This window comes from Apostichopus japonicus, chromosome 12, assembly GCF_037975245.1.
Source record: "Apostichopus japonicus isolate 1M-3 chromosome 12, ASM3797524v1, whole genome shotgun sequence".
NCBI classification, from domain to species: domain Eukaryota; kingdom Metazoa; phylum Echinodermata; class Holothuroidea; order Aspidochirotida; family Stichopodidae; genus Apostichopus; species Apostichopus japonicus.
The window spans coordinates 33,400,421-33,425,211 of NC_092572.1; the positions used below are offsets into that span (position 1 = coordinate 33,400,421).

General features: G+C 38.8%; 2 protein-coding genes across 2 annotated transcripts in view; one reads left to right on the forward strand and one right to left on the reverse strand.

The window, feature by feature from the left end:
• LOC139977744 (uncharacterized) overlaps positions 1-24,791 on the reverse strand; it is an 831,623-nt gene that overhangs the window by 563,682 nt on the left and 243,150 nt on the right. The gene's annotated exons all lie outside the window — the stretch shown is intronic.
• The window catches only part of LOC139977733 (uncharacterized), a 60,107-nt gene continuing 46,068 nt past the window's right edge, over positions 10,753-24,791 (forward strand). Inside the window, exons 1-3 of the mRNA XM_071987290.1 lie at positions 10,753-11,000; positions 12,273-12,345; positions 21,502-22,303. Of these exons, the coding sequence (XP_071843391.1) occupies positions 12,314-12,345; positions 21,502-22,303 (834 nt within the window). The 5' untranslated portion in view covers positions 10,753-11,000; positions 12,273-12,313. The remainder of the gene's footprint in view (positions 11,001-12,272; positions 12,346-21,501; positions 22,304-24,791) is intronic.

Sequence of the window (24,791 nt, forward strand, 5' to 3'; positions counted from 1 at the left end):
ATTACATGGTGGCAGCGGTGCTTGAGAGCCTCGCAAATCCAGATTTTCGACAGGATAATTTTGGAAATTTAACATTTAACGACCGAGTTGCCAATATCGGAGGGCGAGATCGTAACAGACAGTTGGCCTAACATACGTGTTGTATATCGTATAATACAGCTAGGCGATAGCTTCCATTACACTGAACGCTTGCAGTCTGGAAAACAAACTGTGTAACCGTTACAACGAGGTTTGAGCCAATCCGTATTAGTGCTGGAGGTCACCTTCTCCACAAGTCAATGTAACGTTTGCACATGTGCGAAGCCGGAACTTATTTTCTGAAACGCCCCAGTGCAGATTGAGTGAAACTTCTGATTTGGAACGGAGCCAAGGCCCAGGACATAACGACTACTGCATCGCATCGCCAGAAAAGGGAATTTTACCAGTACTACTGGACTACACGTAGCAGACGATGAATTTTTAGCGGAGACGTACTGATATATCGAGTTTTGTAAATCAGGAACTGGTTAATGCCCTTTAAGTTGTAAACGGACGTTCTAAGCATTTGATTTTGTTCATTAAATTTTCTTTGGAGCCAACACTGGCAACAGGAACTGGAAAATGCCTGATAAGCTGTAACGGACATTTTGAGCTTTGTTTATAAAATCTTCTGTGAAAAAGGAACTGGTCAATGCCCTTGTGTATTTTACATGGACATTAAGAAATTTTGGTGTTTATCGTGTTGTGACTCATTATCGTCACGAAGCGAAGTATTTTACAATGTGGTAAGCAAACATTTTTCCTTTCGTATTTTGCCAGGCCCAAAGGCAAACAACTAACAAACCTAAGCTAGTGTTTGTAGTCAAGGCGAGATTATAATATTGTAATCTGGTCAACACTGTTGGTACCGGATGTGCAAAATATTAGGCCAGACTAACATTAAGTAACAACATAAGAGTCGATAGGCGATACAATAATACAACTGGCCTACAGTTGTTTGTAATTAATCACATGTTGTGTGGGAAAGATACATTTTTTTCAATCACAATTTTCTGGTTAAGTGTTGACAAAAAGAAAAAAAACAAGTGAAAATTTTCAAACTGAGTACTCAGACACATGCGTTTGGAATCATGGGAGAATTGTCGGGTATAACACCACCTTCGTTTGATTGGATGTCAAATGATCTCCCAAATGCATTCCAAAACTTCGAACAGTATTGCAAGTTGATTTTCTCAGGCCTTCTGTTGAAAAAACAGGTAAAGAAAAAGTCACATGTTTATTGCTGTGGTTAGGTCAGGAGGAAATTACAATTTTCAATTCTTGGGAATTAACTGACCAAGACACGGCAGAACCGGATACTGTTTTTGGAAAATTCAAGGCACATTTTGAGCCGAAGAGCAATTCCGACTCAATCGTTTTCACTTGCATAACTATAAGCAACAATCACATGACACAACAGATGATTTTGTTATTCGGTGCAAGATACAGGCTAAAAAATGTAAATTCACCGATGAAGCCCTTCAAGAAAAGTTGATTGAACAACTGATCTTGGGCACGAAACACAAGCAGGTACAAGAATCCCTTCTTGGTAAGGATGAGAAACTCGCTCTTGATAATGCCATTGACATTGCTAGAACCCATGAAGCTACTCAATTGCACATGGAAGAGTTAACAAATTCTAGTAGTGTCAATGTTAATGCTGTTCGAAGGTATAAGCCAAACGCCGCGAGTAGATCACCACAATGTGGGCGGTGTGGTCTTAACCACAACGATGGGGAATGCCTTGCTTTGGGGACAAAATGTAACAAATGTGGGAGGATCGGTCACTGGAAACGTGTATGCCGATCCAAATCAAAACCCCAACTACCATCAAAGAGATTTTGTAAGACACCAAAGAACAAAAAATGGGATAAACGTGATGTGAATGAATTAAGCCAAGACCAGGATCAAAAGTCACAAAGGTCGACTGACTTAGAATTTGACACATTACAGATAGATCTCAATCAATCCCAATCAAATGATCCGCGCTCACGCTCTCACTCGCGTGCATCAGCCTCAGCTCTGATCTCGGCTTCGATATCATCATAACCAGGCAGTTATTTTACGAAGTTTAAGCATGGAGTTAGAAGAACTCCATGGTTTTAGCAAACACGAATATGGGAAAATCCTGCAAAGGCTTATGGACTACAGGTTTCCAATTTAACACTTTAACTCAAAGTTTTGAATTGTTTTCAAGTTAGAGTCATTTCAGATGGGGAAACCGTAGGTTGCTCTTGGATGAAAACCCGCCTTACTACGACCCGCCCGGGAATCGAACCCCGAACCTCCCGATTGCTAAGCCACATTTCTTCAAATGCCACCGCCTTTTTCCACTCGACTCTGCCACAGCACCGGAATACAGTATAGCCCTAAGTGGAAATATATGACAGCACAGCACTTTTGCCATGCGCGCTGGTACATAAAATGTGGATGTATGTGTAACACGTGCAAAAAGTAGAAACATACAAACGAAAACGTCGGAGCATAGAAGTGTCCAAGGAGCACAAGTGGAGTCAATATCATGCGTGGTAGGTATGTGCCCCTTAATGGGTATATTTTCCCTATTGTTTTTGGTTACCATCTCGTGCATATTTATGAGTGCGTGTGGCTAAACGTAGAATTCTTATAATGTCAATATCTCTTCAATCCTATGTCCGATTTAGTTTATACTTGGTATGGTGATGTCAGTTGATGAAAGGTACATATAATCAAGATATTCATTCTTATCATCGTAAGGGTGTTAGCCACTGAAATAATTGTTTGTTCTTGTAAGATGGTCAGCTCTTACATAAAGTTTCCTTTTGTACCACAGTTTTACTTGTTTATTAGTACACTGTACAGTGCTAACTGTACAGAGGGCTATGCATTTTTACAGTATATTTGTATGTTGTCTTTTGGCAGCAAAAGGGTGGATTAACACCTTACATCTTCTGGGTTGCTAGGCAACTATCTTGTTCTTCCTGGAAATTAGCCCTCACAGGAAATGAATTATATAAAACAACTTAGAGTCGTGAGGTGCGCACCCAAATGTTAACGTAAAAACACTTAATTTAAAAGTCTGTTCTGGTGAGTTGGCCTGATGGTGACATCAAGTACAGATCTTCCACGACATCAGATCTTCCACGACATCAGTATAGTTGAACGGAATAAATGGTATTATGAATGTCCGATCCCAACAATATAGTATCCTTTAATTTATATGGAATAGTGTTCCAAGGTATCCTTTCAGTAAATAATGTCAATATCCTTAAGTGATGGTGTCCCAGAATATCCATTATTTTAAAATAATATCTTTTATAGAAAATAGTATCATTTAAAATAAATAGTGTCCCAGGCTTCCATAAAATAATAGAGACTACAGTAACTTGAACTATGTAAATTAAGGTGTAAAACTAACTATCCAGCCATTAAAACTATCTTTGTCTTCTTTTGCAACTACCTTGCTTCAATGCTCATAACCAACTGTCTGTCTCCCTATACCCCTCACAAAACTCCTTTGTTCCTATAATATATTCACACAGACCCCATTTACTGTGAGGGCTAATTTCGAGGAAGAACAAGATATTTTCCTAGCTACCCAGAAGAGGTAAGGTGTTAAACCACCCTTTTGCTGCCACTTACCATGAAGACTTGATGCTAATGGGAGTCAACACACAATGCAATGTATTTATGCCAGTATTTTGTAATGGGGATAACCCTCCGTCTAGATTCCCTAACAGGCTGTAAATTGTATTCCCTAGGAGGAGTGGAGGTTCGGGTGTGGTTTCGTTGCGATTAGTCAGTATTTCCCATAACTTCAGGTTCAGGTAGAACTTCTTCATCATGTGTATGATTATGTACTGGGATAACTGGTGGCTCCAAAATGGGAATTGCAATTAGAGGGGTCACCTCTTCCTCTGGTGCACACAACGGTTTGTTGGAGTGTTCGGATATTTCATCTGCTGTAAAGTCAATGGTGCATGGCTTCAACCTGTTCCTGTGAACTATTGATCGTTTCCGGTGCCACTCTCAGATCGAATCGTATAAACAGGTATGTCAGGGCTGACCTGTTCTACCACTAAATATGGAGTAGAGTGCAACAGGGCCCGTTCACCTCTGCATAATGGCTTTGCCTTTGGCTTCCGGTCAAAGTTCAGTTTTTCTGAGTCTGTGAGGATTTAGCGATTTCCTTTTTGGACTGTTCATGAGCTTCATGAAGACGTTTCCAGTGGTTAATGACCCATTCTGAGGTGGATGTTCCTGTGTCCTGATAACCTAGTCTGAAGTTCAAATCAATGGGGAGCCTGCCTTCCCGTCCAAACATCATATAAAAGGGTGTGTGGCCAGTCGACGAGTGTGGTGTATTGTTATAGACGTAGATAAGTTCAGGTAACAGACTTGGCCAATTCCTTTTTTTTTGTCCTCAGGAAGTGAGCTGACCATGTTGATTAGTGAACGGTTAAACCTTTCACAGCCTCCATGCCTAGCTGCGTGGTATGGTGTCGTCCTTCTCTTCTTTATGCCATACAGTAAAGAATTGCTGCCAGAGTACTCTTGCTGTTGTAGTTTCAGTTTGGTTTCTGGTAGGTACAGCCACAGCTAACTTGGTGAAGTGATCAGTCATCACAAGGACATTCTCGTACCCATCCGAGGAAAGATCCAGCTTCAAGAAGTCAATTGACAGTAACTCTACAGGGGCTAATGTCTTAATGGGAGCTAATGGAGCTCTGGTGCCCGGAGCAGGTGGTCTCCTCAAGCTACACCTTGCACACCTGTCACAATACTCGTTTGTCTCTGTGTTCATGCCTGGCCAGTAGAGCCGTTTTCTGAGTAACGCAAGTGTCCTCTCAGCTGACGGGTGGTTTGCTTGATTGTGAAGAGCAAGGAGGATTTCAGACTGGTGACCATCAGGAACAATCAGTTGTTCTTGGCATCTAGCACCCCGTTTCTCCTTGTACCTTTGGCACAGAAGCCCATATACCATTGTCAATTTCTGCCATTGGCTGCAAAGTACCCTAAATGTGTTGCTTCTTCCTTGAACATTGGGTCTGTACCCTTGCTTCAAACAGTCAATAACCTCCTTCACTACAGTGTCTCCTTGCTGTTTGGATCAGAGCTCTCTCCTTGTGTAACCCGGATAGGTTTCAATGCCTTGCGCATGCATTGTATGTATCATTGCATCCTCGTCCACTGATTCAGGGGTAACATGCTCATGTGGAAACCTTTGAAAGTGCGTCAGCATTTGCATTGTTCCGTCCAGGTCTGTGGACAATGGTGTTTTGCAACCCACCTTTGCTCAATGGCTCCCAGGTTGGCAGAGGAGAGATGCACTAAGGGATTATGGTCTGTGTAGACAATCACTTCTGCTCCCATCAGGTAGTCTTTGAATTTTCGGGTAACTGCTCAAGTCACCGCTAGCAACTCCAGTTTGAAGGCACTGTAGTTCATGTCATTCTCTCTGAATCTCTCAAACCACGGCTGGCATAAGCGATGACCCGCTCTTTCTGGTCTTGTATTTGGGTGACCACTGCTCCGCGGCCCGGATTACTTGCATCGGTATACACCAGGAATGGCAAGCTATAATCTGCATATGCCAGGATCGGAGGGGATGACAGAAAAGATTTCAGCTTACAAAACGCAGTTTAGCAATCTTCAGTCCATTCAATCTAGATTTAGATTGACCTTTATTGTTTTTGTCCTTAGGTATTTTTGTAAGACCATGCAGAGGGGCTGCAATCTTGGAGAAGTCCTTTCCAAAACGACGATAAAATCCAGCTAATCACAAGAAGCATCTCACATCCCTTATGTTCTGAGGCGGTTGGCCACTCGTCAATGGACTTTCATTTATCTGGATCTGTGGCAACGCCATCTTCCGAAACCACGTGACTAAGATATCTCACATATTGCTGCAGCAAATGGCACTTGAACGGTTTTACTTTCAGACCATGTTGATGGAGATGGCTAAAGACCTTCCCAGGGCATTCTATTGAATTCGTACAATCACATTGGTGTTGTGAATGCCGTCTTAGAACGATCTTCAGGGCTCAACATCACTTGCCAAAAGCCTCTTGTAAATCTAGGGTTGGAAATAGCTTTGCTTTGCTCAAAGATTCTACAATTCTAGGTAGTGGGAAGGCATCTTTTCTGGTCTTGTCGTTGAGTTTTCTGTAATAAAAACAAAAACGAATTGTCCCATCTTTTTTCTTCACCAAAACAATTGGCGCTGCCCAAGGACTAAAACTCTCTGTGATTACTCCTTTGTCCAGCATAACCCGCAGTTGTTCTTTGACTTCCTTGTAGAGCTTTGGTGGAATCATGCGGTAACGCTCTCGGCTTGGTGGTTCATTACCTGTTGGGATGGTGTGCATTATCGTATCGGTGCAGCCGTAATCACTTTCATGTTGGGAAAAGACTTGCTGGTGTGAATGGAAAAAAAATGTTTGAGCTGCTGCATTTGATGTGCAGTCAAATCAGTGGTATTAACATCTACATCAGGTGACAATTGGTCAGACCCGTCAACTGTACCCATGTTAGTGGAGGCATGTTGCTGCTGAATACCGACCCAGAGTGTGTGTGGTGTTTGTTCCATGTCAACTTCCCTTGCTCCCTGGTAGCAACTCTACTTGAAATAAATCTCCCAATGGGGCCCCTTTAGGGAGCGTTATATCGTGGTCCCCTATGTTTATGACACGGGCTGTTACTCTGTTGTTGCTGACAACCACTAGTGTGCGAGCAACCAGGATATTATGAGGTAAGTTATATTGTTCTGGTGGCATTGGTTCCATTAAAGCTTGGATAGGTCGGGCACATGATTTCATTTCGTTACAACACGCATCAATCAAAACTTCCTCACGACCCTTTATAGTAATGGAACCGTTACCCATCACAGTCACTTTGCCAAGTTTGCCAGCACTGTCTGTCCGCAATGCCCATGGTCCTTCTAAGTCCATACTGGTAGTCTGGAAGAAGATGGAAGTTTCCTTTACAGTGGGGGTAAGATAGCTCAGTACTCTTGGTGAACACAGCTGAAATAATACATCTTGGCACTGAGAAATTACGTTCATGCCCAGCAAGCATGGAACTCCCTTTATCGGCTAATTCAAGACAATTAGGGCACATACGTCAACGCAAACCTCCCTTTTAGCCTCTCCTCCTAAGTACCTTATAGCTAATGCAGCCTGTTGGTCGTTTGGTGTATTAAATGCATGATAGGCTGCTTTAACAGCCGCTACCCAATCAATTAGTGAGGGGTCATTTACACGTTTGGGGTGACCCGTAAAACTAGGAATATGTACATTTGGCATAAACATATATGACATTGTTGGCTGGCCCTCTATGTTAGTACTAATGGTAGCAATATTATCATTCATGGTGAGAATGCTGACCAATACTAATAAAAATATAATATATATATATATATATATATATATATATATATATATATATGTATATATATATCTGAAATTTAATTTGTTCCACTGCAGTTGGTTATAGGCTGTGTCTTTCTGATCAGTTTAATCACCCCACTCGTATTACCAATTATGTAAGGGTGATAGCCACTGAAAATAATTGTTTGTTTTTGATCAGAGAACTCTGGGTTTGGTGTGATGACCAAACACAGAGCAAGACACATAAAAAAATGGAAAACTCAACTGGATTGAATCAAAATAAATTATAATTATGAATTACAAACAATATACAGCTGATCATGATGTGCAAATGTTAAATGTGCCCTGTTGGTTGTGGTTTTCATCTCATGATTATTAATGAGTGGGCTGGGCTTAACATATAATTCTTAAAATGTCCATGTCTCTTCAACAGTATGTCCAATTTAGTTCATATTGGTATGATGATAAGTATATGCTCTTTGCAAAGCAAACTTGACCTCATGAATATTCATAAATTGGTGGGGCTTAATGGGAAATAGTCAAAAACAGCTTTGAAAAACGATAGCTCATCAACCACAGGCTGCAAGCTATAATAAATCTGTCCATTCTCCCATGATATGATTTTCTTAGGTGAACATGATATGGTCAAATTCAGTTCGGTTAAGTCTTTAACAGAACATACACTCATCTAGCAATGTTCAAGGAATGTTGATATGTATATAGTATTTTTTAAGCACACTCAACTAGCCCCTTATCCAGTTTCACCCTCTCACCTTGGAGGGGTCAATAGGTTACCTCAAATGGTAGCAAGATTGGCTCAAGGGGTCAAAAAGTTACTCAATTGGTCTCAGACTGGTAATTTGTGTTGTAATTTAAACCAGATAACTTGTACCTTGTCAAAGTATTTCACAAACTCATGTAAAGCTCTCAGTCTATTAAAAAATCAGAAAGGAATTTGCATTAGGGAATAGGCATAAAAATTACATACTGTAAAATCCTTACCAGTGAATTAAATGGTTGATGGTCAACATGATTACGATTCCTGGTACCTCTCTTTATACGTTGCAGCATTAGTCAATAGATAATCTTTATTTTGGTGTGCATAACTTCATGTATATTAACATGTATGGATTACCACACCATGAATAATGTGTTTAGGCATCGTAACCATGCCGGACTAGGCGTTTTCGTGTTCTGGTCTTATTCCTAGCCGAAGGCAGAAGGGCCCTATGCGATGGTGATATAGTTTGTATGTGTATGTGTCACTTGTAAATGCTCTAACTTCAGAAGCATAACTGGGTACATTTCATATATGATATGCAGATTTACTTGAGGCAGAACTGGTTTGCGATTGTTGTTGGTATTGGTCCGAAGTCATATCAAGTCGGTAGGTACACACTCTGAAAACTATGTTCACTCAATATGTCAAGAAGTGGAAGTTCAAACATGGTGTGTAGCTTATCGTTGGTGAGTAGACGATCTGTACTGTTCTTCATGAATGTCAAAGGTCATTTGAGGTCAACAGAGGGAAATAGGGTGAAAATCTTGTAAACATAAAATCTCAAGGAAGGTAGCTTATGCAGGTCTTATATTCGACACGCGGATTTCCCGTAACTAGTTCAGCGAACCCTATATTTGTGGTGGAGGTCAAAGGTCATATCGGGTTAGCAGAGAGCTAAATGTGAATATATCAAAAGTACAATATCTCCCGAATCATAACAGGGAAGGAGCTCATATATGCATGGTATGATAGCCTTGTGTATTGTATAGATTTGATGTAAGGCAGTGTTCATTTAAGATCAGCAGTTGTCAAACTTGAGCACTATGATACGATATTTCCAGATAGAAAACTGCAGTAGCTCGTATGTTTGGCTATAGCTTCTCCATAATGTGTACAAGAACCATATTGTTTGTGATGGAGGGTATACAGGTCATTTGGGTAATTATAAAGATCGGCCTATTTCATGTTGTTCATAGAGGGACTGATGGGCAGGGGAGGAGAGGGAAAGCCGGGGATTTAGTGATGTGACCGGTCCCAAAAATGTGAACCTGGTTCGCGTCTCCGCGGTTCGGTCGGTTCAGCGGGTATGCGTTCATTACGTATTCAATCTAACACCCAAGTCTGCCAATACTATAACATGGGCCTGATGTTGCTACGTACTAAGGCTATGTGCTGGCCTTCAGTGACATAATGATAATAAAGTAAACAACTTAACGTTTAATTAAATTAACCTGCGAACTGATTTATACATCTAATTCCTTTTCCATACTTTGCTTTGCACGTGGTCTAGGAGGTTGCGGCTATCTATGGATTAGTTGGAAACGTCGTGTAGAAACTGTAATATTAATCAACCCTTATAATTATATTTTTGTGTTCATTGCATAGTTACAAGACAACCAGTTGTTGCTTGATTCTTTCACGTAAAGAGAGATTCAGTTTATATAAGAGTCTCCTATGCGCATGCTTGCAAATGCCGCAACCATTACAATAGATGTTCATGTGTACAATTTTTGAGTAGTGACTTATGGCAAGCTATGTGGGATAAACACCTCATAATATATCCGAGTACTTATTAGAATATATACGCGTATATATTCGAATATATGTGTATATATTATTTGCCAATCATATATCCGTGTATTAATTCGAATATAAACACGTATTAATTCGAACACACACGAGGATTAATTGGAATATGTACACATATTAATTCCAATATTTACCTGCAGTCGAATATATACACGTATAAATCATGCTGTTGTCTCTCATTTACTGCCCTGGAGATTCTACAATGTGATAAAAATGTGATAACTATTGTATGTTATTAATTATTCCTTATTGAGATACTAGTTATATTTACATTTATGTATATATGTATTTTTTTCTTTCTTTCTTGGGAGTCCTTTACCTTGTTAAGCCTGACTTGGTTTTTAGAGGACTTCCCTCCACATGTATATATTTATTATCTGTGGAAAATCAAATAAATATATCCAATCAAAATCAAATATCTCTCGAAACTCGTTTGTGACAGCTATAGGACATGCCAATTATTGAATTAATTCGCGTATATATTTGAATTAATACGCGTATATTCGTATTAATACGCGGATATATTAAACGGTGTTTGTCCCATATTGCTTGCCATAGTCATGTGGCTACACAATGAATATCATATATCGATTATACTGTGAAACTGAATATTGAAAGGGGAAACACAGGAAAGGAAAATCTGAATATACATACCATAAATGTTCTAGTTTCCGTGTACGTGTACAACTGAACCTGTGAACCCAACTGTGGAGCTCAATGCACAGTCGCGTACGTGTACAGTGGGCGTTGTTTATCAGTCACGCGATCGGTATTGATGTGTACAGTGCTGTTCAGTGTAATAATCTGCTTTCGTTTTGCCACTTTCACAACTCATTTCTATTTATCGTATTTCCATAACGTCGTTCTTACTACATTGGGGTAACTTCCTCCTCTTCGGGTTACATCAAGGTACTATTCGCGATCATTTTCAGCTCGGGTGTGTTTTAAGTTGATGGAAGAAGGATTCAAAGGATCCTTTGGTTCACACGGCAACATCACACAAGTGAATTAGAGTAGCTTTCAATGTAAGTGTTACCCTTTCTGTGTGTATTACATCAGTACGCAGTTATTAGTATTATATTTGTCAATGGCTATGGTTTAGAAGGTAGCGTTATGTGGTACTCCGGTAACAGGTATACTGTGACATAAAAGCTTAAGGAGAAAGGTAGTCTATAGTAATTAACTGAGACCACCATCTTAATAAACTGCTTCTAACGTTAGATATGGTTATTTCAATGTATACCCTTAACCTGTAAACCGTTTCGACAACAGGAAGTGTAGGTTAACAACTTCCTGCTCATTCCAAGTAAGTAATATGTGTTTCATCATGGCAGATGATCTTGACAAGCTTTACATTCCTGTTATATGATGTTTACTTACATTATTAAATGTCATAAATTGTCTACTTATTAATTGTATTGTTTTCATCGGTGATTAAGTGATTCGTACATTGTGGAGAAAACACAAACAATACAGACAATATAGACAACAACTGTTACCAGATACGTTCATCAAATTTTGTGATGAATTAAGATTTCCAGCAATCATTTTAAACAATGAACTTCAGTTCAGCTATGGCAATATTCTTTGACTGGATTTATGTTAGTATGCAATGTTTAAGCGTGAAGTTCTTGTAGCGTTATAACTGTAGCTGATATATCACTCCATAATAAAACATTCACTCTTAGTGAATGGTCAACCCCAATTCAGATGAAAAACTGTAGACTCCTCTTGACGCTCTTGCAATGTAGGCCTATTGTCAATTCGTAAACTACTTACTTCATTATTGGAAATATTAATGAGAGAACTAACATGTTTGCATCAATATTTCTTATATGTGTTACACTATTTTGGTTATGTAAATACTAGTATTTATATATAGTATTTATTTATTCATACTAGTTATTTACAATACCATTTGAATCTGTGTTTGAGGTACATTTAAATGAAAAGAAGAACAGATATTTCTACTAAATATAATCTTATTTGATTGTACTTAGTTCTTCATAATAATCTCCCAAGGGTTCAATCCCTTCTGGGACGCAACGATTTTATGCTGTATATTTCTCAACATCGATGAAACCTTGTATTAAAATCATGTGTTCCGAAAGTAGCCTATATGTCTACATAGAACAAACAACGCTGTACGTGTGTTAGACATATTTATATACTTTTTTTTTAAATCAGTATTATGTTAAAGGTGCAATGCTGCCTATTGATACGAAATATAAAAACAGTTTTGCACTATTGTATGATTAATATGAACCTTTAATTAAGTATATACTATTTCGTTCTAGTTGGGAAGGATCGTGCGCAACTTTGAAAAATCTGTTAGAAGATGAACATTAGGAAGCGTCCCTTGATCACACCGTAAGTAATACCCTCTTTAATAACCCGCTTTATGTGACCCTCCTCCCACTTTACCGTCTTAAGTTCCTCATTTCCCGTTCTCTTTAGACTGAAGGTTACACCCATCTCCCACATCACAATTGCTTCATTCTAATATGTCATAAATATATCCATGTGTTCCTTTCAGCGATGCTACGGTTAATTTCTTCCTCGGTTCTTTTTTCTAAGTTGACAGAGGCATTAGGAATTTGTTTGATGCCATGTCGTTATTTGTGCGGGTGCGTCTGTGTGTATGCGACACTGTTTGTAAACACAATAACTCAAAAAGTATATGATGGCCGTATATGGATTTGTCTTTAAGTTAGTAAAAAGAACCGAATAGAAATTGGTGGGTGTAAATGGACATACGACGTCAACTGATGTCAAAGTCTGAAAACTTTATAAACGAGATAACCCAAGAAGGTCAATGTCGTTAAACTTTATAGCCATAAGGCAAGCTCGGATGGACTTAATACTTGGTGTGTGTATTTACCTTACTGAGGATAATTGTTTGTAGTTTTATATGGAGATTAAAGATCAATTGAGTTCAACACAGGTTACATTCTGCAATCCTTGTAAATACTCTAAATTGAAGCTTAGATTATATTCATACGTCGTATGTGAATCCATCCTAGCTAGTTCAAGAAACGTACTATGTTCTAATGAGGTCCGAATAATAAAATCTTGTCATAATAGTAAAAATAACGCATCATTTTGATGTAAACATAACTCCAAAATTAAAAGTTCATACGTTGTAAGTCATTTTAACTTTGTGAGTACAAAGAAAGCATTTTGCTATGTTGAGTTCAAAGCTCATGAGAGGTCAATAGTGGTCAAAGTCTGATGATGTTGTTATGACAATGCCTCAAATATTGAAAGTTGAATGGGCTGAATGTGTGGTATAAAGATCCATATTAGTGAGTACATTTTGTATTTATAGTGGAGGTCAAAGATCGTTCAAGGTTAAAAGTGATGGAAGTCTGAGAATCATGTAAACACCATAATTCCAGAGGTGCAACTTTAATGACATGAGTCAGTACAAATATATTGCTTTTTATGAGGTCAAGGGTCATTCTATATAAGACGTCAACGTCACTGATTCATTCAGGACTCGCCCGTGTGTAGAAACAAACAGGTATAGTTAGCACATAGACCTATAAATATAGTATTACTCACTGTTCAAATCTCAGTATTCATAAATGCGACAGTAAATCTAATTTTAAATTATGTATTTCTCTTCATAATGAAGCTAGAGGGTTGCGCTCTCGTATATGAATATTAGAAATAATGAGGAAAAATGCGGAATTTATACATATTGAAATTCAAAGGGAAGTCTTATAGTTTGTGTGTGTGTGTGTAAGGTTTTTCTGTTGAGATACATTTCATAGTTACATGCAGTGCATTTACTCTCTTTTACTCTCTTGTGAGTTATACATGAATCACATGTGACATATGGCGACAATAACCTCGCTTTCAAAGCATCGTTTTTCGACAGCATATAGTCTTAAAGGAAACCTCACGATAGAGAATTCTATCAAACAACATCAACAAGTGAAATTCAAACCTTTCGAAGTTTGAAACTAAAACTAGAAGGATTATCCTGTTCTTAAATTTAGATTGAGAAGTAAATAAATCCGTTGTATATCCATGTCAATATATACATCAGTGCCTTGACTGCTATGGTGCAGACGGAATGATGGTAACTAGAAACATGCAAGAAAATGACATCGCTGAGGTAAAAGAGTAGCTCCTTCTATTGTCGACGGACAAGACTTAGATACTGGCAGCTTTGTTTAACTTCACTAGCTTAGACATAGACATGGCTAAGAGGCGTGTCATACGGTACATCACATGACAATTTAAGGTTCCCCTCGGTTTTTGCAAACGATTCATCGGCGTCTGCAGCAAATATCGGAGCGGCCAAATCAGGGAGTTGTTATGGAACAACTCCCTGGTCAAACGAACTTCAGGATCTTAGTTTAGTTTAGTAGAAAATAGGATCAGGAGCGACACTTAAGTCCCCATCAAGGACTCTATAGATGAGAGGGAAAAAAACTGAAGACACAAACACTCAGACCCGATTAAAATGCTTAAAGTGCTTGTCCAAAGCATTCTTAAACCCATTGACACTACTTGCAAGTACAACTTTCTCAGGCAAACCATTCCACTCATTCACAACCCTATTAGAAAAAAGTTATGCCGAATATTAATCCTACTATGCGACTTTTGGAGTTTAAGATAATGACCTCTGGTACAACTACTATTAGCAAACATGCAAAAGTCGGTAAAGGATAAATTGTCGAAACCATACACAATCTTGAAAACCTGGATCAAGTCCCCAAGTAACCTACTAAGCTCCAGTGTGGTGAGATACAACAGTTGTAACCGCCTATAATAAGGAACCCTCTTTAAGGAACTAATCATCCTAGTAGCCCCCCTCTGGACCTTTTCAAGTACTTCCTTATCCTTAGCAAAATAAGGGTTCCAAGCCTGCACAGCATACTCCAGATGAAGCCTAACCAACTGCTTATAAAGCCTAACTACGATGTCCTCTTTCAGAAAACTGAAGTTTCTCTTCATCATACCTAAAACCCTATTGCCTCTGTTAGCAGCTTCAAGACAATGTTTAGAAGGTTGCAGAGATGAGTCAATGTAGATAGCTAGGTCTCTTTCAACAGAGACCTCCTGTAACTCAACACCATTAAGATTGTATGTAAACTTTTGGTTACTACTACCAATGTGCACTACCTTGCATTTATCAATAATTTGCCACCCCTGAGTCCAGGAAAAAGTCTTATCCAACTCCGCTTGAAATTTCTCAGAATCGCTTTTGGAAGAGACCCTCAGAATACAATTTGGTGTCATCAGCAAACTTCTTAGCTGTACACAAAATATTTCAGTCGATGTCATTTATATAGGCAACAAACAACAAGGGACCTAATACAGACCCTTGTAGAACCCCACTATTAACGTTCTGCCAAGAAGAAGCACAGCCTTTAATTACCACCCTCTGTTTTCTATTACCAAGCCAATTCCCGATCCAAGACAGTAAATTCCCATCGACACCCATGCTCTTCAGCCTAAGTAAAAGACGCCGGTGGGGAACTTTATCAAAGGCCTTCTAGAAATCCAGGAACACAACATCTACAGACTTCTGCCTATTTAGTGAGCTTGTTACATCTTCATAAACTCAAGGATATTAGTAAGACAAGACCTTTTTTGACAAAAGCCCTATTGAGACTCTCTGATCAAAGACTGACTGCTGAAGTGACAGACCATAGACTTGTTAACAATAGACTCCATGACCTTACAAACTACACTAGTGAGACTAACGGGCCTATAATTACAGGGCTTAGACTTATCACCCTTCTTGAAAATTGTGGTAATATTAGCACATCTCCAATCCCTAGGAACATAGCCTTCATCCATAAATTTACTAAAAACCAACGAGAGTGGAACGCAGAAATGGTGTGCAAAAGTCTTCAACAAATACGGATGGATTGCATCCGGTCCAGAAGCTTTAGAAACATTTTAGACGAAGCAGCTCCTTTAAGACAAGCTCATCCGAAAATAAGACCGTATCCAGTTTAGGCCTATCACTGCCCCCTGAAAATCTGGAATACTACTCATATCTTCCCTTGTGAAAACCGACACAAAATAGTTGATCTGCAAGATCCCGACTATCAGTAACTATATTATCAGCCTGTGGAGCCCTAAGAGAAAAAAATTGCATCTTTAACTTTCTACTTTGACCTGACTTAGGAAAAAAAGGCCTTTGGGTTATCCTTAATTTTTAGGGCAATGCTTTTTTCGAAATTCAATTTGGCATCAGCGACTAAGCATGCTACCTTCAGCTGATGAATTTTAAACTTGGCCGAAAGAGACTCAGATTTAGTCCTCCTAAACAACTTCCACGTTCTACGTTTTTGCCTAATTGCACATCTAACTTTCTTAGTCATCCAGTGAGGCATTCTGCTTTTACGACAACGATTCTTCCACGGAACATGATTTTCCATAATGACCTTTAATTTATCAGCAAAACAGATCCAAGACTGAGAAGCACTCATATCTCTAAACAAATTAATCCAATCTGTACCCTTCAGTTTAAATTGCCTCTGTATCTGATCTCGAAAAATCAGGGACTTTTTCATGGCTAACAGAATTTACAACTTTGCAAACAACATCAAAAGCTAGTATATCATGATCACTAATTCCTAGTTTTCCTAGACCCGTCAACTCAACAACATTGCTTGGATTAGAACTCAAAACAAGATCCAGGATGTTATCCCCCTAGTAGGGAAAGTAACATGTTGATGTAAAAAGCAATCTTGCACAACATCTAGAAAATTACTACCCTTCCTAATACTAGAACCATCTATCCAATTAATGTCAGGAAAATTAAAGTCGCCCAATATAACAACATCACCTTTAGCAGCCTTTCTAATTGAATCAAACAGCACGACATCATTATCATCGCTGCTGTTAGGAGAGCGGTAAACAACACCCACAGTGATAACGTCCCTGGACCTCTTGGAGTTGTTTGTGGACAACTCGCACCAGACAGAATTAACATAAGCCCCTTGCAACTGAGATTCTCAACACTTACAATGTCATCCTTAACATACAGTAAAGCTCCCCCATCAACCCCATTACGAGTATCCCTTCTGTCCTGACGATACACAACATACCCCGGGTGAGAAACCTCAGCACTATCAATGTCCCAAGATTCGGTGATACCAAACACATCCGGTTTCAGATCCTCAAGAAGCACAGTAAATTCAGCAAAATTTTTACGACTACTTCTAGCATTGGTAAAGACAATCTTCAGCTTATCCCTGAAACTATGTACCTTAGCATGCCTCCTAAAGTTAGAACTATGACTATCACTTTTCCTGCTTTCAAAACGCCTATAATCGCCTCCACTAGGAACATAATCCTTATCCAATTTTATTCCTGACCTCATCGTCCCCCAATTTAGTTTAAACATAGCTGTTCAACAGAGTAATTCACCATCCTACCAAACAACGAGGCCCCTGTATTAGCTAAGTGCAAACCATCCCTGGCGAACAAATCCCTTGGAAAGATGACCACATGTCAACAAATGTGAAGCTGAAGTCAGCACACAGACTATACAATAGACCATTCAAAGTTACAATCTTTTCTGACAGAACCTTGTTGTCAAATCTTGGCAACGAACTACATATGACAACTTTAGCCCGAGTTGATGCTAGTCGACACATCAATTCGTGGTACCTAGACTGAGTAATGTTTAGTGACTCCTGCACATTATTGGTGCCTACCTGGACCACAACCACCTCCTCATCTGACACGATTTTGTTTACCCTTTTGCTGACATCCTGGATTTTAGCACCTGGCAAACAAACCCTGACCATTTTTGCTTTATCCGCCCTGCAGAACTCTCGGTCTACATACCGTACTAGTGAGTCCCCACACAATACCATTCTTCCTTTTGACTTCTCCTGTCCCCACTGACCGCTGTTTACAACCACACTACCATCTTCTGTCACATCACAATCACCACGGCACTTCGTCCACTACTAGCCACTCACTATTTCCCTCCTGGGAGACTTCATTACCTTCATCAACATCACGCAACTCCTCCACAGGTAACACGCCGAATCCATTACGAGTTGGAACAACCTCGCAACAATCCCTTTCAGCAACTGCACTACTCACAGCCCAACTATTCCGTCCATACACAACTACAGCTATTCAATAGCTCCACCTCTAATTCCTTAAATTTCACACACTTATCGCAAACAAACACAATAGCTTCACTAGACGCTGATTTAAAATTACATTCCAAACCAGAAATCTCAAACTCGATCCACATATTACACGCATCACAGCAGACTAAACGATCAGGCACAGCCATAACGAAAACACTAAGTCAAAGAAAAACCAGCGAACACAGAAAATCGATACTCACGATGAGCAGCTTAAGCTAAACAGAGACTATACACTGAGACTTTACACTGACGCTACAGACCTAAAACCACGGACAGAACTGAAACAAGACAAAAACAGCTCAGATTGAACACAAAAACATGCAGAATGAAAGTTACAGACAATAAATAACGAATACACTGAGGCACAGAATACCCGCGAACACAGAAAATCGATACTCACGATTAGCAGCTTAGGCTTTACAGAGACTATATACTGAACGATAGGATACACTGACGTTACAGACCTGAAACAACGGACAGCACTGAGAGAAGACGAAAAACAGCACAGATCGAAAACAAAAACATGCAGAATGAAAGTTACAAACAATAATAACGAATACACGAAGGCACAGAAAAACCCGCGAACACGGAAAAACGATACTCACGATTAGCAGCTTAGGCTCAACATAGACTATACACTGAACGATAGGATACACTGACGCTACAGACCTTAAACCACGGACAGCATTGACATAAGACAAAAAACAGCACAGATTGAACCCAAAAACATGCAGAATGACAGAAACAGACAAAACGTAACTCCAAATAAACAACTAAACGAATCACAAGGTGTTTTGATGAAAAAAAAAACGATCCCAGAAATCCCAAAATTTAAGGAATTGCAAGAGCTCCCAAAAAGTACGTGTGTACGCTTCAACGACCAACAGTGCGGAACCGGTAACCGGTCCATTGATCTACATTAAAAGAATCAAAATATTAACTGCTTAACCGTCATATATATTCTAAAGAGGTCAGGCGGGGCTTAGAGTGCCAAGCCCTCAGACATTGAAGCGTTTTGAAATATTTAAGTGGCGTATAGCAAGGAGCGTGACAGCCCCCTCCCACACACCAACATTATTTAGCTTAACTTACCATTTGGTTGGTGTATGAAGAGAAAAATTCACCGGGTTTAAATTGTGAGAAATTCCTCCGCAGAGACTTGGAAGCATTGCAATAAATGTCAATGTCAGGAAAGGAATTCTTTTTTTCCGATTCAATATCCATGAGCACCATCAAGTAATGAAATACTAACCAAGAAACCCCACCGCAAACCCAACCGCTGAAACACCCTCAAGGGGTGTAACACCAGCCTTAATTAGGTGTGATTGCCCCACAGCTTTAGTACCCTTGATTGGTTAAATGTATGCTCCATGTGATCCTTGTAGACTAGAATTTCTGTTCAAACATTAATGTATCATTTTACTTATATATAATAATAGATGTAAGGATATAAGCCAGGTTTATCTATGAATGATTAGCCAACTTGTTATTACTATTAACGGAAAATTTAGTTAGTCGTATAAATGAAGTATTTGTATGAATTGATTTGATTAGTGAACAATTTAAGAGCTGTACATATTTTAAACGATAGATCAGTTTAGCTACAAGCCTTTCTCAACGCCATATTGCAACAATTACAATGTTTTTGAAATATCAATATTATATTGAAGCAGAGGACCTTTACTTATGATCCCTTCCATAAATTTATCTGTTGTGGTTCCTATTTCGGCTTTGAAGCTCAGAGAACAGATTAACGGCGTACGATGGCGCATTATCATAAATTTAAGTAATTCACTAAGTAATTCACCCCCCCCCCCCCCCTCTCTACTGCGAAAAGCACTTGCGGCTGCTTTATAGGGTGTAAACTGTATTTGAGAATGAGTTGTGGAAGCCTGCCGTCTATTTAAACATTACCGCTTTATTTATATTATTAATCCAGAACACTAATTGATATAGCGCCATCGACCTTAAAACTTTCGCCCGTTGTGTCTGTTTGCAAAATCGTGCGGAGGTCCTGCATCAGTTAATTCTTTTCTGTTAGGTGTTGTGCTTCTGATAGTTTGCCAAGGGACAGGTATCTTCGATCGTTTCCATGTGATGGTACTTTTCTCGGATCCAATTTTGCATTCCCGCTGTTTAGCCGGCCTATTAATTATAGGCATGCGATCCGTCAAGAGGAATATGTCTGAAACAATTAATACTCCTCTACAATTTGTGATATCATACGCTACGGCTTAATATTGATGTTTGCGACATATTACGCCATCCATGCATGCACTATATAGTGCCATTCTTACGGAATGGTACGACGTATATAGCAATAGGCCACCAATTTTTAATTACTTTTACTGTACAACTCTTTGTCTTTTGTTAATCTTTCCTGTCTTTTTACATTTTAATTTGTTTATTGTTGTTTATTTATTTGCTGATTGAATCGTTTTGGAGAAAGGAATGGACGGGAGGCGGCGGGAGGATAGGGGTCTCAGCCTTTTGTGAATTTTCCTTGATTTTTTTCTTTCTTTAATTATTGATTAACTTTGCGGGGGGGGGGGGGTATATTCATATTTCACAAGGAACTTAAGCCCTCACGCCTAACAATTTTATGTTTGTTTAATTTCCCTACAAATAATGCACGGGCCAATCGCCTTTATCACGCACAGAGCTTGTCTGAGCGAAATTCGTCTCTGCATACTCGATCGATCCGTTATTTTAACTGTTTAGTTGCTTGTTTATTTGCTTATTTAATTGTCTACAACTCGATTTATCCAGAATTGGCGGGGGGGGGGGGTCTTTAGCTTCTGTACATTTACAAGTTTCTCTTATTACGTTCTTTCTTAATTTGCACGGGGTCGGACGCCGGTCCAAGCAGACTGAGAATATAATAAATATATAATCACCAGCGGCTATATGCCAAGTTTCTGAGAACCTTATAATAAGCCCTCGCGCCTTATACTGATCCACAATAAGTCTCAATTGTTTGTTTCATAATTTTCACATCGTAATGTTCACCCGTGATCCGGGTGCTCGACGAAAGCCCGTCTTACTGGCCAATCGCCTATTATACTGTATGTCCCATGAATTGATACCCTCAATAGGGTAAACAGCTATGTCCATATCCCAGAACTCGTGTTTAGAGCGAAATTCCTCTCAACATGTTCGCAAATATATTCCATTCGTTAGTTTGTTAATTAGTTGTTTGTTTATTTCCTTGTTTGTTTGTTTATTATTTGGTATTGGGGAGGGTGCTTCAGCTTCCGTTATTTTCTTGTTTTTATAATGAACACATTCTCCAGCGGCTATATGCATAGTGTCTGACAACATTCTCCGTCACCATATAAACCTTGTATACTTCACCTAATATTGTACTTTTTTGCCTCGTATATAATAGAGTTCAACGTACACAGTTGCCCAGGTTTACCGGTGAAGGCGACTGGGTGTTGTGCGATATGGCGGTGGATTCTACCAAAGTTGTTATTAGCGGTTACAACACAGACACTGGGACAACATTCATAGACCTGTTTGCATTGAATATTCCTGATTCTTTGTCGCCATTTATAACTCGGTTTCATTCAAAAGAATTTAAGAATCATTCAAGATGGCGGCCTCGTCGTTATGTTTCATTCTTGGATGATTCTCGTATAGTCACTGTGTGTGTTGATCAGTTGGATGTCTTCAATATCAAGACAGACGACATACCCGCACACAGTGATCTGTTACGCGATGAAACAGCGAATTGTATGACTGTCAGAGAGGGAGAGATATTTATTGGTTTTTCTTCTAACGAAGTGATTGTGTTTGATTTTAGTTTAAATAAAATCAAGACAATCACATTGGAAGGATTTGGAAGTGATTATCCTGAAGATATAACAGTTTATGGAGATAATCTGTTTATATCTACAATCAATAGACGAGCTAATAGATACAACATGGAGGGAGTGATTGTACATGAATACAACGCATATGCAGACAGTATCACTGTAAGCAGTGATTTTGGTCTGGTGTTTGTATCATGTTTGCTCCCTGTTGCTACTGTTGTTGTTTTCTCTCTCCCTGAGAATCATACATTGTTTACTTTTGGAGTTATTCATGAGTTTCATATTGATGTGTTGAATAGAATCAGGATAAACGATGTAAACAGGTCTATGTTTACAGCAACAGAACAAGAAGGAACACTGAGTGTATATAGCACAGTAAGTACAGTAGGATAGTGTAAAAAGTAAACATAGGAATGTTATTTTACATCTAGAATAATGAAAATAGGCTAGAAAAACTACCAAGTTAGGTGTCAGTGACTGAGAACATTTCTCTAGATTTATTTGCACTCTTTTTGCGAGTTTTGGAAATAATATGAAATTGGGACTAACATTTTAATAGGATTGAAGCAGAAATATCTTGCATTATTAAAACTGTGCAGACCTCCAATAGAACAATATTTGGGCTGGTTGCATACAAACATCTCCTAAGAGCACAATTATTGCTATTTTGTGACAATATCAATCAATTTAGGGAAAATATGAGAAGAAATTTTAATAGGATTGAAGTAGCTAAACCTCTCATAGCAACACATGTACATACAGTACAGGGCGAATAATTTTCAAAATCCTCTGAAATTTCTAGCATTATAAAAACTGTGTAGACCTCCAATAGAACAATATATGGGTTCGGTGCCTATGAATATCTCCTAAGAGCACAATTATTGCTATTTTGTGACAATATCAATCAATTTAGGGAAAATATGAGAAGAAATTTTAATAGGATTGAAGTAGCTAAACCTCTCATAGCAACACATACATACAGTACAGGGCGAATAATTTTCAAAATCCTCTGAAATTTGCTTTCTTTATAAAAACTATGTAGACCCTTAATACAGTATTGTTACTAGGACTTAAAAAGTCTTAAAAACTCGCTCAGAAAAACTTATGTCCCTGCAGTCCATGAAAACATGCCCTTTAAAATACCCGTACATGAACACACAATACTTACGTAGATATAATCACTTCTGACAAGACATTGGCTTGTGCCCAACAGAAGCCCATAGTTATAGGTCAAGAAAGAAAATCAAATTTATGATGAATTTTGTAGCTAATAAACAGCAACAAATGACCCCATTTCGGGAGCGGGAAATTTTGCAGTAAACTCTAACAGGGAAATCCCTCATCTAGTAATAATAACAACAAGTTGCACTCTAACCCCTTCGGCCCATTTGACTTAGACAACAGGTTGCCATAGCAACAAACACCTTTGTTCAGGCTGCATATACCTAAACAACCCCTTGGACTAAAAGTAGGCTACAAAGCAGAGACTATATCAAATAGAATATCAGCTTTATCTGGTCTAATGGAGTCTGTACCAATTAAGAGTGACTATTAGGGCTGCAAATACTTGCTAACATTCTAACAAAACTTTAATAGAGTCTCAGTCCTATCTACTTAAATATATTGCTACAACTCTTTCAACCCAGACGTTGACGGAAAGTTAAGCAAATCCTGTCACCATGGCAACTAGTAAAAGTGTAGCACTGCATTATGGGATCTCAACATAGCTCGAATAGGTGACACTAAGTACCAACTGAAAAATAAATATGAGTGCATTAGAGTGACGGGTAATGCTCGACATAATCACAGCAATACATAATAAAACTATGCAGAATTTACACACATTACAATTTAGTAATTACTGTACCTGTAAACCCACTATAGCTGTTACTGGTATTAATTTCTAAAAAATACATTCTTTGTGCATTCTGCAATCTCAGGAGATCAATATACTAATTAATTCAAATTACACTTCACAAGGGCTGCTACTGAGTGCACATTGCTATCACAGAACTAACCTGCATAGAGCATACATTCACAGGTAATATACAGAAGGTATGCACAATGAAACTGACTGGGCTCCTGACGGGTCTGGGGCAAAGTTAAAAGATGAACTCTTTACCTGTATTGAAATTAGTGTTACTAATTTCTAACAGTCTTCTAGCTTGTCTCTTCTTCAGATGAATGACAGCTAGACTGTCTTGGTGAATGGTAGAGTTGCTTGCAAACTTAAGTGTTTTTTAGAAATTTAAAACAAAGAAGCTTTGAGAGAAATTATTTTTCCCACCCTACTAGACAAAATTTTACTTAATCGTTGGTCACACATTCTCCAGGAAGTAGGCATACTGTCTTCCCACACATTTAACTTATTCCTCCAGAGGTTACACAGAACATGAAATAACTATGAAACAAAACCTGTCCTATGAGTACTGGATTTGGAAGGGTTAAAGTGGTTAACTACACCTGAAAGCATCAGAGAAACCTTTGAAACTTAAAGGAATTCTTTAGTGTCAGTCTATTGGGTATCTAAAAAAAATCTCCATAATAGTTTCATCGCCACAGTCCTAGTTTTGGGATGTTTTCATCCTATGATTCAGGAGAAGTGAATTTTTGAACCTCGCACCAAACTTAATCTAACATAATTTGAACATGGAGAGCGACGGTGACGTCATCACGTCACTTTGTTTTGGGGACTGCAGGGACTCTATCATTAGCAAGCTACACTGTAGCCAGGAAAGTTAAAATTGCTGAAAGTAAAATAGGGTTTAGATGGACATTTTCCTGTGAAGTTGCAAGTTAGCAACCTTTTGGAGAGCTAAACTTTCCAAAAATCCCTAACTAGTTCTTCCTCATAATATGTTCA